Source organism: Agelaius tricolor, unplaced genomic scaffold (genome assembly GCF_023055355.1).
Source record: "Agelaius tricolor isolate 1412-34295 unplaced genomic scaffold, bAgeTri1.0.p SCAF_14, whole genome shotgun sequence".
In the NCBI taxonomy this organism is placed as follows: Eukaryota; Metazoa; Chordata; class Aves; order Passeriformes; family Icteridae; genus Agelaius; species Agelaius tricolor.
The window spans coordinates 19,058,056-19,077,340 of NW_027269274.1; the positions used below are offsets into that span (position 1 = coordinate 19,058,056).

Consider the following 19,285-nt stretch of genomic DNA (forward strand, 5'->3'; position numbering starts at 1 on the left):
ATTCTTCAGAGATACCTGTGGAGGTTTGGGGGTTTTTTTGGGTTAGGGTTGGGATTAAATGTGTAAGATGGTATCTCTTGTTTGGATTTAGATGTTTATTAGTTTTATTTATATTATAGTTTTACTATAAAAATTATACTATAAAAATTATACTATAAAAATTGTGAGTTTTATAGTATTTAATAAATTAAAAATGGAGTTGTATTTTTTCCTAAGTTTTTTTAAACTGTTTAATTAAGGAATGACACCTAAATTATTTTTTATTTTTTAACTTAATTACTAATTACTCATGGTTTGCAATGTGGATTTTTGAATCTAATTACACAATACTACTTCAACTTATGAAGAAGAAGGTGCAGAAGAAGGATTAGTTTTTGTTTTAAAACTTTTATCTTGATTTATATATATTATTATATTTTAAAACTTCAAACTCTAAATTTTCTACTGCATGATATTACACACTTTTATTTACTCTACACATCCACAATCCCAGTTCTGTCATTTAATTTTGAAGCTTTCTCCACGGTCTCAGGTCAATGCAGTGTTCTCCTGGGGGTCAGTCAGCACAGAAACTCTGAAATTCCCAGCAGCCAGGGAATTCCAACAGATACCAAGATAAATTCTTGCAGTCTGGGCCTCAACATTTGGAGAATATTGTGGAATCTTATACATTTTCATAAAAGTTGTTGGCTAAAGCTGCTGCAAAATGGATTCTCTTGAAATGATTGAATGTCAGGTTTGTTTTCAAGCCTCAGATTGCTTCACTTCAGTCCTCACTGCTCCTGTTTGTTTTCAAAGCTGAAGTCATTTGTTGAAATGTGAATCGTGCCAGGGTTTAGCTCTTTGGAGATTGCCTCATGTTTGAGCAGCAAGACTGAATTTAGAGTTCCAGCATCTCACTAATGAACAGCTAATGAGCATTCTGGTTATCTCACTAACACATACTTGGAGTAAAGAGTGGAAGGGTCTGTCCTGGGCTCTCTGTGCTTTCCCAGGTCCATTCCTTCTCTCAGAGCTGCCAGTTCCTGACATTTGTTAGGGCAGCTCTTGGGGAAGGTTTAATCTCTGTACAGTTTCCATTTACATTTGAAGAAACTGAGTATTTAAACTGGGTTTCCAGTGGCCAAGAGGCAGCTTCACTATAATGTAGCCAAGATCATTGTATTTAAATCCAATGTGCCATGTGATGTCCAATAATGCACTTCCCTCACGGGTTTCTGCACCAGGGATAAAGCCAGGAGCTCATCCTGCTCCCAGCAGAATTCAGCCAGGACAAGGCTGTTAAAGTCATGGGGCCAGAACAGGACTTTGAAGCATTTTTGCAGTGGTGAATGTTGAGTTTTTCAGAGGGGCATCGAAGCTCTCTGTTGATGGGAGCTGGGTGCTCTCCTCCTGATTGTGGCGCCTTCCTCCAGCTCACATCCCCTGTTTTTTTCCTATAAAACACATCCAGAATCCCCAAAGCTTCCAAGAGGTGATGCTCACATTCCTCTTAAGGGATTCCAAAACAAATTTGGAAAGATAAACAAGCGATTAATGATTTTTCTGTAAATTAGGTTTATTTTTAACTTCTACCTTTAGTATGGGAAAAAATATTTGGTAACACTAAGCTGAGGGTGCACCTCCCAGAACAGAGCAGTGGATTCCAAACTTCATCTTTCCTGTGTATTTATTGCAAGAATGCAGTTTAAAAAATAATAATACAAAAGCTTTCTTCTTTGTTTTCTTCTCTCCCATTGCATGTTTATACAGAATTATTGGTTGGGCAATATTTTACTGTGTGATTTCAGCATAAAAACTTCTACCATCCATTATCCATATCCTTAAGAAATATCTTTAAGAAATACCCTTATTCCTTGTGAAATGCTGCCCAAGGTAGTGTTTACATTTGTTTATTAAGAAATTTTGTTTATCCACGATTGAAATCAGTGGTGACATTTCTCTGGATCAGGAGAAATAAATTATTAATTTATGTATTGCTATTGCTTTCATTGGGGAGGTAGATTTCATTAATACAACAGGATTTTGTTAGAAGAATTTTGTTTGATTTGTTTGATGGAATGCACAAAGCTGCTCTTCTTTAACACTTGAGGTGATGTTCTGTGGTGTGCAGGTTTTGAATTGTGCAACAATTTTTTCCTTGCACAAGAAAAAAGCAGGGAAGGCACCCTAAGCTTTGACTCGAGCAAAGAAAACACAGAGGGGCTGTTCCCATATTCCTTCAACAAGATCAGGGTCAGAATAATTCCTTTTTATCAACAGATTTATCTTTTTTGTTGAAATTCTCCTTTAGTCCAAAGCAGATCCATTCAGCCTGAGGGATACAAGGGATGGATTCCTGGAGGAATGTCTGCTTGCAAGGATCAGTGAATTCTGGTTTATCCCAGCAATCCTGGTGCATAATAATTGCCCATAAACTCTCCTTCACTTTAATTATTTCATATCAAGTCAGTCTAAAGGAAGGAAAATTGATTAGGAAACTCAAATATCTGACAACTGCAGTCTCCAGTTCTCTGACACTTCAAAAACAAGATAAAGTTTCTAAGCACAGGATTCCCAATAAACCAGTTTTTCTAAATGAAATATGTGGATAAAGATGAATGTGAGTGGTTGTAAGGAAATTGTGCACAGGGAAATAAATGAATTTCCACTGTTGACTTGGAGAGCAAGATTGTACCTGTTTAATAGGACTCCTTTTATATTGTTTAACAGCTGTGAAATGTCTACTTCTGATGTTCCATCATTTCAGTGCATTTTCACTTCAGTGCTGGAAATCACATCTTGCTTTTTATTACAAAATATCGTGGGATGGGGTAGATTACATCTGCCTGTGCATCAGGTGGATTGAATTAGTATATTTGTGTGTTTTCAGGACATTGGAGGCAATACAGGAAGTTTTCTATAGACACTGACTGCAGATAAATACATCCTTGATTTTCTCTCCTTTTTTTCCCTGCAGGGCCAAGGCTTTTCGTGGAAAAAAGGTCCATGGAGAGTATGACATAAAGGTGGAACAGGTAAGTGACTTAGCCTGAATGTTATTTTTATATATTTTATATTTATATATATAATATATTCAAAAATGTTATTTTTATATATAGTATATATATTTTTTTATATTTTTATTTTTATATCTGTGCATTTATAGAAACACATATATTTAAGAAATGTGTGTAATCCCTCCCTGGGGGGATTTAAAAGCTGTGTTCATGTGGCACATGGGGACAGGCTTTGCTGGTGGCCTTGGATTAATGACATTGGAGATTATCTGAGGGGGCTTTTCCAACCTCGATGACTCCATGGTTCTCTGTGCATTCCTGTACAGAAATATTCACAATCTTTGTACCCCAAACCCCTCACAATGAGGGAAACATGATGCTTTGGGTTGGGGCAGAGTTAATTTTCTCCTGGAGCTGCTGGGGTGTTGGTTTCCTGTGCTCCCACTCACAGCTTTTGCTTTAGTGAATTCTGTTGAATTCACTACATTAGTGAATTAATTCACTCTCTTGAATTCTGCTCATCCCAACCCACAGTTTTCCCACTTTTCCCCTTCTGGTGGGTAAAAAGTTACAAAGTTTTCCCACTTTTACCCTCTGGGTTTGGGGCTGAGCTGCCAGCTGGGGTTAAACCACAGCAGCCCTTTCCTGGCACCCAGAGTGGCCTCTTCTGAGGGGATTTTCACCATAATTTTCACAGCATGAAAACATCTTGTATTCAGGAGCTGTTGCTTAGAGACTGTGAGGTTCCCAGACTCTCCATGAATTTCGTGTGGCAGCTCTGTATCACTGATTCCCCACTCAGGAACAGAAATGTGCTCTGGGTGCAGGGCTAGCTTGTGGGGCTTTAAAAAATCCATAACAGATAGGAACAGGCATGGAGATATAATTTAGGGTGTGCTGGAATTATAGATATTTTATTAAAGCTGAAACTAGGGGTTTAAAGAAGATTTTTTCAGTGCTTTTGAAGCTTGAAATGCTCAAATAGATGGGGCTGTGGAAAGCATCAGTCCTTGAGCTGTTTTGTCAGTGGATTTTCAAGGAGTGAGGGGAATTTGTCATTAACTGTGAGCATCCAGATGTGAATTCTCGGGGACACACCTGGGGACACACCTGGGACACAGCTGGGACACAGCTGGGACACAGCTGGGACACACCTGGGACACACCTGGGGACACACCTGGGGACTTTGGGATAATTTTTGGTGATTTTTGCATATTTTTATGGGTTTTTTTTATTATTTCTTCCTGGTTTTCTGCATTTTGAGTTAATTTTGGGGTGATTTTAGGTGATTTTGGGTCAATCACCCTCCCTGACCAGGTCATCCACCCCCTGCGGGGCTTTCGTGGTATTTTGGGGTGATTTGGGGATCATTTTTGGTGATTTTTGCATATTTTTATGGGGGTTTTTTTGTATTACTTGGTGGTTTTCTGTATTTTGAGTTAATTTTGGGGTGATTTTAGGTGATTTTGGGTCACTCACCCTCCCTGGCCAGGTCGTCCATCTCCTGCTCAGGGAGGGTGGGATGATTTGGATGATTTTGGATCATTTTGGGATGATTTTGGATGATTTTGGGATCATTTCTGGTGATTTTTGCATATTTTTATGGGTTTTTTTAATTTTATTTCTTGGTGGTTTTCTGCATTTTGGGTTAATTTTGGGGTGATTTTAGGTGATTTTGTGTCCCTCACCCTCCCTGGCCAGGTCATCCAGCTCCTGCTGGTGCTTTTGGGGTATTTTGGGGTATTTCAGGGTAATTTGGGGTATTTTTATGGGGTTTTTTTCCTGCTTTTAGAGAAGGTTTTTTTGCAGTTTGTGGTATTTCAGGTTGGTTTTGGGGTGATTTTAGGTGATTTTGTGTCCCTCACCCTCCTTGGCCAGGTCATTCGGCTCCTGCTGGGAGTTTTGGGTGATTTTGGGATCATTTTTGGTGATTTTTGCATATCTGTATGGGGCTGGTTTCTTTATTTCTTGGTGGTTTTCTGCATTTTGAGTTAATTTTGGGGTGATTTTAGGTGATTTTAGGTCACTCACCCTCCCTGGCCAGGTCGTCCATCTCCTGCTCAGGGTTTTGGGGTGATTTTGGATTATTTAAGGAGATTTCAGCCTTAATTTTGGGTGGGGTTTTTTACATTTTTGGGTGTTTTTCTGTATTTTGGGTCAATTTTGGGTTAATTTTAGGTGATTTTGTGTCCCTTGCCCTCCCTGGCCAGGTCATCCAGCTCCTGCTGGGGGTTTTGGGATGATTTTGGATGATTTTGGATGATTTCAGGCTTAATTTTGGGTATTTTTATGGGGTTTTTTTGCATTTTTGGGTGGTTTTCTGTACACCTGGAATTGCCTTCCGGTGCTGCTGGAATTTCATCAGAGCCTGCAAGTTTCTGAGCCACAAAATTCCTTTTGTTACACACCCGCACACAAACAGCAACTACTGCAGCTAATTCCATTTCTTGTATTATTGTATTATCACAGTGTTATTTATTGTAGTATTTCTTTTTATAGTATTTATTATAGTTTTTATATTATAGTATTTCATATTTAGTATTTTAGTATTTATATATAGTATTAAATACTATAATATTTTATAGTGTTTCTTTTTATAGTATTTATTGTAGTATTTCTTTTTATAGTATTTATTATAGTTTTTATATTATAGTATTTCATATTTAGTATTTTAGTATTTATATATAGTATTAAATACTATAATATTTTCTATTATAGCGTTTATTTTTATATTATTTATTATAGTATTTCTTTTTATAGTATTTATTATAGTTTTATATTATAGTATTTTATATTCAGTATTTTAGTATTTATATATAGTATTAAATACTATAATATTTTATAGCGTTTATTTTTATATTATTTATTATAGTATTTCTTTTTATAGTATTTATGATAGTTTTTATATTATAGTATTTTTATATTTAGTATTTATATATAGCATTAAATACTATAATATTTTCTATTATAGCATTTATTTTTATATTATTTATAGTATTTATTATAGTATTTATTATAGTATTTATGATAGTTTTTATATTATAGTATTTTATATTCAGTATTTATATATAGTATTAAATACTATAATATTTTCTATTATAGCGTTTATTTTTATATTATTTATAGTATTTATTATAGTATTTATTATAGTTTTTATATTATAGTATTTTTATATTTAGTATTTATATATAGTATTAAATACTATATTTTTTATAATATAGCCTTTATTTTTATATTATTTATAGTATTTATTATAGTATTTATTATAGTTTTTATATTATAGTATTTTATATTTAGAGTTTATATATATATATATTTATATATATATATTTATATATAGTAAATACTGTAATATTTTCTGTTACAGCGTTTATTTTTATATTGTTTATTATAGCATTTCTTTTACAGCATTTATCATTTCTGATAGTATTTCTTGTATTATAACATGAATTTCTCATTTTCGCCCTGCCTTTCCCTGCCTGCATTCCCTTCTGTCCCGCACCCTCAGCCTCTGGAATGGTTCATTCATGGAGGCAGCTCGGTCTGGGGGTGGATTCCTGGGTCTGACCCTCGCGGTGCCCGCCCAGGATCCCGTTCTCTCCCATTTTCCATTTTCCTTCTCTCTGCCATTACAAACCCATTTTGTTTCTGCAGTGCTGGCCCCGGGAGGGGCGCGGGTGTCGGGGCTGAAGGGAGCCCAGCCCTGAGAGCAGCTCAGCCCTGAGCCCCTGAGCCCCTGAGCCCCTGAGCCAGGCTGTGAAATGCCCCCAGGAATACTCGCAGTAATTCCATTTCTCAGGGGGATTGTGTCACTCTCTATCCTCTGCTGCTGCTGCCTGGGACAGCACAGACACTTTTATTTCTCCACCAGGAGACAGCTGGCTGCATTTCAGCTCTTCTGCTGGGGGATGTTGTTGTGAAGTGCCTTGAGAGTCTAAGCTGGTGAAAGGCCGGGGATAAATGTAAAACATCCTGTCCTTTCCTTTCAAATCCCTGCAGAGTCACAGGGTGGGAGCAGCTCCCTCGAAATTCCATACTTCTGGAAAAGTAGCTTTAATTGAGGATTTTGTGAGACAATTGCTCATTAGCGCCAGGTTTTCTTCTAAAGAGTAAATGCACATAAAGAAAATCGAAAGGGTGAGCAGTGTGAGGAGACACTAAATTCTAGAAGAAAATGTTATTTTAATTCTGCTCTTGTACTGTTTTCTTCAAAACTTTCTGTCAATGTTGAGCCTGTAATAATCTCTTCGACAACATTGTGCAAAGCAAAAATATAATCCCTGCATTTCTGTGCAGACAGGGAGGAGTAAATCCACTTGATACTGCCCCACAACCCATTTCCACAACACTTTTTTTAACCTTTTGCTCTCTTTGGATTAAAACCTTTTGAAATGTGGCAAATACTGCTGGATCAATGCCCTCTTGGTGCTCATTTTATTTCAAATGTAGATTGCCAGCACTTCAGGCCCTAATGCCGAAAACAAGGGAGTTGGAAAATAAAGGTAAAATAAACCAGGCTGAACTAACAGGAGCCTTTTCTTCACAGGCAGAATTTTCAGAAATCAACTTGATAGCCCATGCTGATGGCAATTATGCAGTTGATATCCAAATCATTCGAAATGGCACAAAAGTGGTCAGGTAAGCAAAACTCAGTGGAACATCAGCAAAAAGCAAGAAATGGCATCATGGGTGGGTGGGAAAGGTGCTGAGTGCTTGGGCTGTGTTTGTGGATTTTGAGTGATGCACCTCGGGGAGAGCAGAAAATAAAATATCTGATTTGTGACAAGCTTTTTGTGACAGGGAGGGCACATCTTGACATTTTAATCATGGGGAAAATGGATTTATTAAGGGAAGGAAGTCCAGAATAGAGAATACATGATTGGGAGTTGGGGGTTATTGATTTGGGTTTTATGTTTGCTACAGAAGGACCCAAACTTGGTGATTTTGTGCCTGCCAGACTTTCCCAGAATAGCAGAATTTATTTCCAACATGGAATATTTTCTATTGAAACAGATGGAGTCAAAACACCCCTCTCAGGGCAGTTCCTGGAATATTTCAGCCTGTTTGAAACATTTTGGTTTAAACACCTCACATTTCCCAAGAGCTGTTTTGTCTAAAAAGGAGGAGGCCAAGGAAGGCAGGGTAAATTTAACTTTTGGTTTTATTCAGTGAGGACATCAACAGCCTCATAAATGTGAGGGGAGAAAACAGGGCAAAGGAAAAAAATGAGGAAGCATTAGAAAATTTATATCAGCAAAATTATCATATTGGCAAAATGATAATCAAAACTATAATCCAATATTTTATTTAAATGGTGAGAATTGCTCCTATTTTGGCATTTATGTGTGAGTGAAGTGTAGCAGTTGTTTGGCTGAAAAATTGCATTTAAAGGCAGAGATACACAAGCATGTCCTGGATCTTTATGGTTTGCAGAACACATCTCCAAATAAAAGATTTGAATATATCTACTCATCTACTCATTCATGCAAACAAGCAAACAAACAAAAAACCAAAACCAAAGCAAAAAAAAAAAAAAAACTCCAGGAAAAAAATATTAAAGATAAGTTTATGCTTCAAAATTCCAATTCTTTAATCTCTGGCATGTTTTAAAAATATTGCAGTTTAATACAAAAACAATGATCTTGTGCCAAACCCACAGGATTATTTCCTTAGAAGAGTAAGAGATTTGATTTTTCTTAGGGTTGGTGGAATTTTTTACCCGATGATGGAAGTTTGGAGCCAAGAAATCTTGATCACTGCTCCCTGGTGGCTTTTCTGTACTGTTCCAAAAAGTGTTTTATAAAGTATCAAGGCCAAGATGCCATCAAAACATGTCAGGAGAAAATGAGGGCTGGGAACCTCCAGAAAAGAACTTCTCCAAAGATTTGCAGGTCGTGAGAAAACTTGGTAAAAGTGCTGCTGTTCTTTAGAGAAAAAAGGAGCTTTGTGTTCTCAGATAAGGCTGAGAATGAGGTAACAATATTAGAGTTTTCTGTGTGATTTGTGTACCCAAATGGAACTGCCTGAAGCTGATAATTTTCCCTCAATCTGGTGTGAGACACCTGGGGATGTGGCTGGTGGAGGTGCAGACATGATGGGAGAGAATTCTCTGTTCCTGTGATAATTGGAGATATTGGTCATCAATAATAACAAATTCTTAGGCCCAAAGTGACCTTGTATCACAGACTTATGAGCAAATTGTTAGTTAGCAAAATCATAGAAACTTCAATGACAAAATTTTGCTGATTTGGTTTAGTTTAGGAGGAAAAAAAATATTTAACAGGCACTGACTTGTTTGGTTTTTGTGAATGAAAATCATGCCATGAAAAATTATTTTTTCTGTAACATTATGCTGAGATTTTTGGGTCTTGATGCTAGAGCCACAATTAAAATTTTCCTCCTGGCCTCCTTCAGGATGCAGTCACTCCATCCAGCATTAATTACAGAACTAGAACAATTATGGGAATGTGTCATAGCCCTTTGAGGAGCTTTTGCAAAGCAAACTGTATTTCTTTATTTTTCATTTTTAAAAAGTACATCCCCTCCATTCCCCAATTCTTTCATTAAATTGGTCTTTGAGAGGACACTTTCTGTTCTTTTATTTGAAACCACAGCACTGTCTGGGATGTGTTATCCCCCTTTTTTTAATAAATAAAAGTTGCCTCTTTCTTTCACTGAGGAGTCTGCAATTTTAATGAGGGCATGCGGGAATTGGAAAAACAAAAACTTCTACAGACACTGAAGAGTTTGACCTACAACCTTAGAAAAAGCTTAAATTAATATAGAAATAAAATGCACAAACATTAAACAAAAAAACCCATAAACTTATGTTTCTATAATTGCAAGAAAAAAATATACCTCAAGTAAAACACTGTATTAATAAAAATAGTGAAGATTTTGTAATGTAAGCGTGTGTCTGTATAGATTAGGCTAAAAGTTTTAAAATTATAGTAGAAACATATAGATATAAATATAACAAAACCCTACTAAACAAAAATATTTACAGTATAAGAAAATTAAATAAAAAATAATAAGTCAGAAAAACAAAATAAACCTTATAGCAACTATCTATTAAGTTAAAAAGTTATATATTACCTTAAAACAAAAAAACTTGTAACTACTTTTAAACTAGAACCAGCTACTTACTCTCATAAATCTCACAACCTCTAAAACTAAAATATTCATCTGAATAATAAATCATTCTTAACCCAAAAATAGTCCCATCCCTTCCTTAATAACAGCAATAAAGGCATCGTTAATCCTCTAAGTATTCCATTCATGCTGGGCCAGTAAATTGGATTTCCATGTTCCAAACTCTTGAAACTTTGATCTCAACATCTCAGGGCAGTGTTGCAGATATTTTTTAGGAATTCTGTTTAAAGGCAAGGATTTCTTTAGAGGTTTTGCTCATTGAGCTTCAGTGCCATTTTGACGACTATTAACAGCAAACCCTTAATGTTGCTTTTGCCAAATCCTGCAGGTTTGGGGTTTTATTTGTTTTTACAGTGGTAAAACAATGGGAAAGGGTGCCCAGAGCAGCTGTGGCTGCCCCTGGATCCCTGGCAGTGCCCAAGGCCAGGCTGGACAGGGTTTGGAGCAGCCTGGGACAGTGGAAAATGTCCATGGATGCCTTCCACTAGAAAAGAAAATGAGCTTTAAAAGCTCCCTTCCAACCCAAACACTTCTGTGATTTGAAATTCAAGAATCCAACTAATCTACTTGGGCTGCTGCATCCAAGCTGGGATCTCAGAACTGCTAAAGCAATTTCAACATGGATTTTAATTGTATTGTTGTTTTCATTCTACCAGACTGAGAATTCAGAATGATTTTGTAATCTTCAGAGTGTCTCACTCCAACAAACAGCTTGCATTTATTTAAGGCATGTAAATAATTTCACCAATTTACTATGCTAATTTAATTTACCCTGCAGTTATACCTCTCTCAGGAACTTGAAATCTTCAAGCTAGTCTGGGCTTTCTTCCCCTATAAAATTGGAATGCAGAAAAGACTCTTTCAACCATCAAATCTGGGAGTGAATTGCCCCTTTTCTGGAGGCTCTGTCCTGTTGGCTTGTGTTTTCTATTTTCCATAACCTCCTCCAGTAACAAAATGTCAGGGTTGGAATAAGGTGAGGATGGTGTCAGGTTGTTGGCAAAGGTGCAGGGTGATAGGCAGGGAACCAGGGGAAATGCTGGTCAGATACCAGAGAGAAAAGGGGGAAATGCGACTGTAAGTCAAAAAATTCATTTTGACAAATCTCTTGATCAAAATCCAGTTGTGATTCTCTCCATTATGGTCTGATTCCATTTGTCAGCAATGTGGTTGCTTCATCCCTTACTGTCCTTAAAACAGCCTGACAATAATTGTGGGGGAAAAAAAATTAAATTGTTCCCCAAAAGCCCAAATTTGTGGCAGAGCCCAAATTTGTGGCAGAGGCCTTTGCCTGCTTCAGTTTAGCTTGCCAGTGCTCAGAAAATGGAGAAGACAAACTAAGGACATGCCTAGAGGATGGATGTGATTTATCTGTCAGCAGGAAAACAACATGAAATCCATGATAATTTCTCTCTTCTCTTAATGGAACCCCATTATTGAGCAGATGCTGAACAGATAAAGGGTGTTGAAGATTTTCATGGAGCCATCATGACTCCTTCCATCGTTTGTAACTTCCCTTTTGTTTGAGTGTTTTTCATGGAGCCATCATGGCTCTTTCCATCTTTTGTAACTTCCCTTTTGTTTGAGTGTTTTTCACAAAGCCATCATGGCTCCTTCCATCTTTTATCAATTCCCTTTGGTTTTGAGTGTTTTTCACACAGCCATCATGGCTCTTTCCATATTTTCCCTTTGGTTTTGAGTGTTTTTCATGAAACCATCAGGGCTTTTTCCACCTTTTATCAATTCCCTTCATTTGAGTGTTTTTCATGAAGCCATCATGGCTCTTTCCATATTTTCCCTTTGGTTTGAGTGTTTTTCATGGAGCCATGATGGCTCTTTCCATATTTTCCCTTTGGTTTGAGTGTTTTACATGGAGCCATCATGGCTCTTTCCACCTTATATCATTCCCCTTTGGTTTCCATGTTTTTCATGGAGTCATCATGGCTCTTTCCATATTTTCCCTTTGGTTTGAGTGTTTTTCATAAGGATAATATGGCTCTTTCCATCTTTTGTAATTTCCCTTTGGTTTAGTGCTTTCCTTGAACCCTTTATGACTCTTTCTAATTTTTATCATTTCCCTTTGGTTTGAGTGTTTTTCATGAAACCATCATGGCTCTTTCCATCTTTAACCATTACCCTTTGATTTAGTGTTTTCATGGAGCCGATCATGGCTCTTTCCATCTTTTATCAATTCCCTTTGGTTGGAGTGTTTTTCACAAAGCCATCATGGCTCTTTCCATATTTTCCCTTTGGTTTGGGTGTTTTTCATGGAGCCATGATGGCTCTTTCCATATTTTCCCTTTGGTTTGAGTGTTTTTCATGGAGCCATCATGGCTCTTTCCATCTTTTATCAATTCCCTTTGGTTTGAGTGTTTTTCACACAGCTATCATGGTTCTTTCCATTTTTTTCCTTTTGTTTGAGTGTTTTTCATGGAGTCATCATGGCTCTTTCCATATTTTCCCTTTGGTTTAGTGTTTTCCTTGAACCCTTTATGACTCTTTCTAATTTTTATCATTGCCCTTTGATTTAGTGTTTTTCATGAAGCCATCATGGCTCTTTCCACTTTTTATCATTTCCCTTTGGTTTGAGTGTTTTTCATGAAACCATCATGGCTCTTTCTAATTTTTATCATTTCCCTTTGGTTTGGGTGTTTTTCATGAAATCATCATGGCTTTTTCCACCTTTTATCAATTCCCTTCGTTTGAGTGTTTTTCATGGAGCCATCATGGCTCTTTCCATCTTTTATCAATTCCCTTTGGTTTGAGTGTTTTTCATGGAGCCACCATGGCTCTTTCTAATTTTTATCATTTCCCTTTGATTTAGTGTTTTTCATGAAGCCATCATGGCTCTTTCCATCTTTAACCATTACCCTTTGATTTAGAGTTTTCATGGAGCCGATCATGGTTCTTTCCACCTTTTGTCATTTCCCTTTGGTTTAGTGTTTTTCATGAAGCCACCATGGCTCTTTCCAACTTTTGTCAATTCCCTGTGCTTTAGTGTTTTCCTTGAAGCTCTTTCCACCTTTCTTATCATGTTCTTTCCACCTTTTATCATTTCCCTTTGGTCTGAGTGTTTTTCATAAAGCCATCAGGGCTCTTTCCATCTTTTGTCATTTCTTTTTGGTTTAGTGATTTTCACAAAGCCATCATGGCTCTTTCCATTTTCTCCCTTTGGTTTAAGTGCTTTTCATGGAGCCATCATGGCTCTTTCCATTTTCTCCCTTTGGTTTAAGTGCTTTTCATGGAGCCATCATGGCTCTTTCCACTTTTTATTATTTCCCTTTGGTTTGAGTGTTTTTCATGGAACCACCATGGCTCTTTCCAACTTTTGTCAATTCCCGTTGGTTCGCATGTTCTCCCCTACTCCCCCACCAGCCATTTTCCCCCCTCTGCACACCTTGCTGTGGAAGGAGAACCAGTTTGCTGGTGGGTTCTCATGACTGTGGATGTTTTTTGGCAGGTCGTTCCGGCCCGACTTCGTGCTGGTGCGGCAGCACTCGTACAGCATGGCGGAGAACGAGGATTTCCGCAACCTGATCATCGGCATGCAGTACGCCGGCGTGCCCAGCGTCAACTCCCTCGAGTCCATCTACAACTTCTGTGACAAGCCCTGGGTGGTGAGTGATGCTGCTGCTGCCTTTGGGGGACCTAGAGCAGAAAGGTTCAGAGAATAAAGTGGGGATTTATGAAAGCCTTCAGCAGGCACAGCTTGGGCAGCCACAGCCTCCAGCGGCTGCAGCCAAGGTGGGCTGTAAGAGCCTAAATGAGGGATGTGGGACTCCAGGGGCTCTCCAAAATGCAGTTTATTGTACCCAAAATGCAGTTTATGGTATCCAAAATGCAGTTTATTCCATCCAAGAGGTTCCAGCAGCCCAGGGTGGTGGGTGACAGAGCTGTGCCCACAGCTGTCAGCTCCAGCTGCAGGCAGGCCTGGAGTCCCTTTGGGTTTGGTTCCAGTGCATTATAGACTTTTCTTTGCTGAGCATCTTCATACAGTAGAACCAATCTATACCTTAACTGTTATCTATAGCCCATCATAACTACTGTAATTACCATGTTCATGTTATGTTCTCCAGTCACTAACAGTCAGTACATTACAGTTTAAGCTGGAAGTTGTTTTTCAGTTTTCTTGCAGTGGAAAATTCTGAGACCTTTTTTCTACTTGCAGCTTTGCTGCCTTGTTTGCCTGTGCTCTCTTTCAGCTTGGTACAAACATCTTCTTGTTTGGGGTGGGTTTATCCTTTGCTCTAAGCCATAAAAACCCCTTCTAACTCACTCACCCTTTGCCTCCTTGGTTATCCAGTGAGACTGGCTCAACAATTCTTTTCTTCTATATCAAAACTTGCTTCCATCTCTATTCCTTCATCAGACTCTACATTTAAAAATCTTTCTGCCAAGCACACAGATCTGTGAGACTTTCTGGTCAAACTTTCATCATTCCCAACAGTGGGCACGAGTTTGTCCCACCATGATCAGTTTGGCCATTCACACATCAGGGGTTAATGCTCCCATTCCAGCTGCAAGTAATGAAGTCATTTACCCCCAGTTTGCTCCCCCCAGCTCACTTTTGGTTACACTTTTTGGGGCCTGAGGCAGTGAGGCGTCCTTGATTCCCAGGCATAGAGAGGAATTGTTGTGTCTGACCAAAACCTGAAGACAGTAACCAGCCCTCTGTGTGGAGTTTTAACGTTATACCCTAATGCAGTACAGGATTTGAAAAGCAGAAAAGCTAAACCCTAAGCTGGATTTAAAACATAAAAGCTAAATCACTGCACCTGGAAATTTCCTGGGCCTGGCATTTCAGCTGCTGCATTGTGTGTTTCACCCCTCTTCGTGAACGTTGATCATCAAACTTCCCTCACTGAGCAGTGAAATAGTGGAAGGATTAAAAACCCAACTGAGATATTTCAATAATTTTTTTTTTCAAAGAGCCAGTGTGGGGACAGAGAGCAAAAATCCTTGTAGTACAAATAGAGACATGAGTGAGGCATCCAACGGAATGCCTCCCCACTGCTAACACGCTTCCTCAAGTGAGGAAAGAGTGTTTATTCACAATTTGTCTGGGAAAAGCAAGCTGAGAATATTTCTCATATTTGTGGTTTTGAACATAATTTGAACAGGCTCTAGCCAGTGTTTTCCTCATTCCTGTGAAATTTTTGGGGCTATGCTTTAGCAAGGCCATCTGAAGGGACTCGTTCCCTCATTTGAAAGCCCTTTTCATAACCCTGTGCCTCTGTGGTAGGGGTTGGGTCCTTTCAGTTACCCCTGGAGCACTGAGGCACCCTGGAGAGCCACTGATCTTTGCCAGTTTCAGTGGAGAAGCCAATGCTGTTTTTCTTGACAAGTTCTGTGGAAATGGAGGCAGAACTTGGTGATTCTTTTGCTTCATGAAGAACTAAACATTAGCAGCAACAAGGTAAAATGTGGTGCTGTAAAAGGTGCTGATCCCTGCTCCTACAATTCCATTGTCCAACAGTTAAAACAACTTCAAAAAATTCCACTTCTCATAAAAAGCCAAAATTTCATTTTTCCCTCTGGTATCTGGGTAAGAAAGGAAGAGTTGTCAATATTTTTCACACTGCAGGGAAGTTTTACAACAATACTTTTATTGCCTTGAAGATGTTAATTTTTTAATACTTACTATGAAAATCCCTCCAAACAATTGTCAGCAGTTTTTAACATATACCTCTTGCAGCTCATTTTATTATCCTTTTATGCTGCAGTAAATTCCTGCAGGGGGGGAATAAATAATTGATAGAGCATTTACAACTTCTCAGTGCACGCTGTACATTGCTGAATTCATTATTTTAGTGCATCCCATTTTCCAGCTGTGTGGCATTTCCCAGTGCTTTGATTCACTGGGTGGGGAGGCAAAGCCAGTAGCATTTATATGCAACAAAAAGTAAGGAATAATTCCTCCTTACAGACTGCCATATCTGTGTTTTTATCACTTTATCACTGCCCTCAAGGTGAGTCCTAGTAAGGAGTGTGAGCTTTTAATGTGAGCACAGAAATAATTTCTGTACAAACACCAGGAGCTTTGTTTGGCCTTTTAACTTGAATATCCTGCCTTGTGCTGGTGGTGGTGATGGGAGATGTAAAGACCACTGTGTTTATCCCAGAGCAGCACAAAATCCTCATCAGATTTGGGAGAGAACAACAATGGAAGAACTCATGGCCCATGGGGGGATATTTGAGATGTCCTGTGTGGGGTAGGGAGTTGGACTTCAATGCCCATTGTGGATCTCTTCCAGCTCAGGATATTCTTTGCTCCTATGAGGCCATTCCAGAATAGATATCCTGAGGGGTAAAAATCCCTATATTTAGCCAGCTTCATGGATGCTCAGATGTTGCAGCAGAATCCAGGCACTGCTGGTTTTGCCAACATCATCACCTGCCTTGTTTGGTTGGACCAATCTGGTGTGTGCTCCCTTGTGGGATCTCAGCACATCGTTCCTGATGTCCAGAGATGCCAGGAGAACCCTTGGAGGTCTCGGAAATCCTGGAATGTTGCCAAGAGTGTTTGGTGGCTTGATTTTGATCCATCTATGGAAGTGACAGCAGTTTGAGGACATGAGAATCACTTTAGAGTGAAGGGTGTGAAAGGGACACATTTATAGGGTGAAATATAAACTTTAAGGTTTTTGGTACAGGGGGGTTATGGAGACAAGATGGAGGGATCAGGGCGTGTCTCGTCCTTCTTCTTTCTTCTTCTTGTCTTCCATCTCCTGTGGTGATGTTGGCACTTGGGGATTGGTTCATGGTGAAGGTGCACTTGCCAACATGGGTGAAAGGTATTGGAAAATAAAGGTAAATATCATGTACATAGATTTTAGTATAAAAAGACACGACCGCCCCGTGGATGGTCAGAGTGCCCTTGGCTGCCTTGCAGGTCAGACCTCTGCTGGGCAGACAGAAAATTCTGTAGATAAGGAACAATAAACAATCTGAAGATGGAAAAGCTGAAGAGTCCAGACTCGTCCTTTGAAACGCGTCCACCCAAGAACCGCCCTGCCCATGTCGGGGCACAGACAGACAGACGGACCCGACACTCCCTCCTGGGTGAAATCCCTGCTGAAAATTGTTGTGGATGCCTGGGAATGCACTCCTCAATCTGCTGCTGCCTGCTAAAATTAAGGGTAAAAACCACTGTGCCCCTCCATGGCCATGCTTGGATTTGGCATCAATCAATCCTCTCCTCAGAGCGTGGCAGGGATTTCTTCCTGCACAATCCTTTTGTCAACACCAGTGCTCTGCTGGTATTTCTGTGGAAGTTCTCTCTGCAAACATTTCAAGTGCAAAAGCCCCATGGACAAAGGAGAAGCAGAAAGCTACAAAAAGCCATAAGTAACAATCTTTATTAATTCATGAGAAATAGATTGACTTTTGTGCACTAAAATGTGGAGTGGCAGAAGGGAATTACAGCTTTGATAACAGCAGGGGGGGAAAAGGGAGTGTGCAGTGGAAAGGGCCTTAAAAAGATGGGAAATTATTGAGTTAGCCATGGGCAATGAGTCTTCCTTGTACCAGAGCAAAAGTAGGAGTAGTGTAGATCTGTAGGAGGGGAAGTCAGGGAGGTGAGACTGGTCATAAAAGGGCTCTCAGATAAAATGAGAGTTAGAACTCAATGTACAAGGTCTTTGGGCTTTAAATTATCGCTCTTCACATGTCAGGTGTTTGGTGTTTCAGGGACACACAGCTCCAGCTGTAGAACATCTTTCAGCTCTGAGGGCAGGTTCACACTCTGTGTCACAAGCTGCCTGCCCTTAATTTTGCAGGAAAGCTCCTTTTGTACCCTGGCTTTCTGTGCACTTTCCAATAGGCAGTGAACCAATTTGTGTTTGATCTGAGGTGCACCATTGAAAGGTGGGGTGTGGTGGTTATGATATTTCTGAAAAATCCTTTCCTTAGGATTTTTCCTCCTGAGAAGCTGAGAGGCCTCAGGAACAAAATGTACCCAATGGTTATCTGCTGCTGTGGAATGCAACAGGTGCATCTGGGATTGGGCTCATGGGGTTGTTTCTAATCAATGGCCAATCACAGTCAGCTGGCTCAGACTTTCTGTCCAAGACACAAGCCTTTGTTATCATTCTTTATTTTTCTATCCTTGGCTAGCCTTCTGATGAAATCCTTTCTTCTATTCTTTTAGTATAGCTTTAATATAATATATATCATAAAATAATAAATCAGCCTTCTGAAACATGGAGTCAGATCCTCATCTCTTCCTCACCCTCAGACCCCTGTGACACAGCCACAGTGTGTGGTGGGATGATGGCCAGGGATGTCCTGAGAGCAGGAATTAAAGCCTGCATTCCCTGGTGTCAGGGCATGCACAGCTCCTCCAAATGCACAGCAGGACTCCAGAGCACGGCACAGCCCTGTGAGAAGCTGGGCTGTGAGCAGCCAGGTGGAAGGAAATGTTGGAATGAGAGTGTGTGGGGAGATGTTTGTGCTCTGAAACCTGCACAGAGCATGGGGTTGTTACAGCACTCGGGTTATTTCACTTCTGTGATAACACTTAGCACTTAGCACATGGAAAATTCATGGCCCTGCCTGGAGATGGATTTCACTTAAATGCTGGTGAGGATGTCAGAAAGCTGGGGGAAAGCATGGCTTTTACAGATAAAGGCTGAGCTCTTTATTGCTGAGCTCACACAGAACTGTGGAGGAGCCGTTTTAAGGTTTGTGCCCTCCTTGAAGAATTATTATAAAAACATTAGAAAGTTTCAGTGCAGGGTCATGTGCAAATAAATTGTCTTGGGCATGAAATAACCCCATCAAACAAGACCAGAATTTTATCTGGTTCAATTTACAGCTACACTGAGTTAAGGTGAGGCAAAAACATCCACTCTCCTTGTAGGATTCCCAATTCTCCTCACAGTTTTACTCGTGTTTAATGGGGTGCAGATCCTGCTGTAAAGCATTTATGAAAAGGAAAAGTTAATCCAAAGTTAATATTTGATATCATTTAAATTATCTGTTTTCCTTTAGAAAACATCGTTCAGGAAATAAGGGAGGCTTCCCTTAGCTGAGGCTTAGGAGCTTTATGCAAACTTTCTCATTGTACATGATGTCATTGTCCCTGGGGGGATTTGAGATTTAAATTCCACGTGGATGTGGAACTTGAAGACAAA

At 39.2% G+C, this 19,285-nt stretch overlaps 1 protein-coding gene across 1 annotated transcript in view; it reads left to right on the forward strand.

Moving 5' to 3' along the window:
- Positions 1-19,285, forward strand: part of SYN2 (synapsin II) — a 203,980-nt gene that overhangs the window by 76,011 nt on the left and 108,684 nt on the right. Inside the window, exons 2-4 of the mRNA XM_071440058.1 lie at positions 2,960-3,017; positions 7,546-7,637; positions 13,612-13,768. Coding sequence (XP_071296159.1) covers positions 2,960-3,017; positions 7,546-7,637; positions 13,612-13,768 — 307 coding nt within the window. The remainder of the gene's footprint in view (positions 1-2,959; positions 3,018-7,545; positions 7,638-13,611; positions 13,769-19,285) is intronic.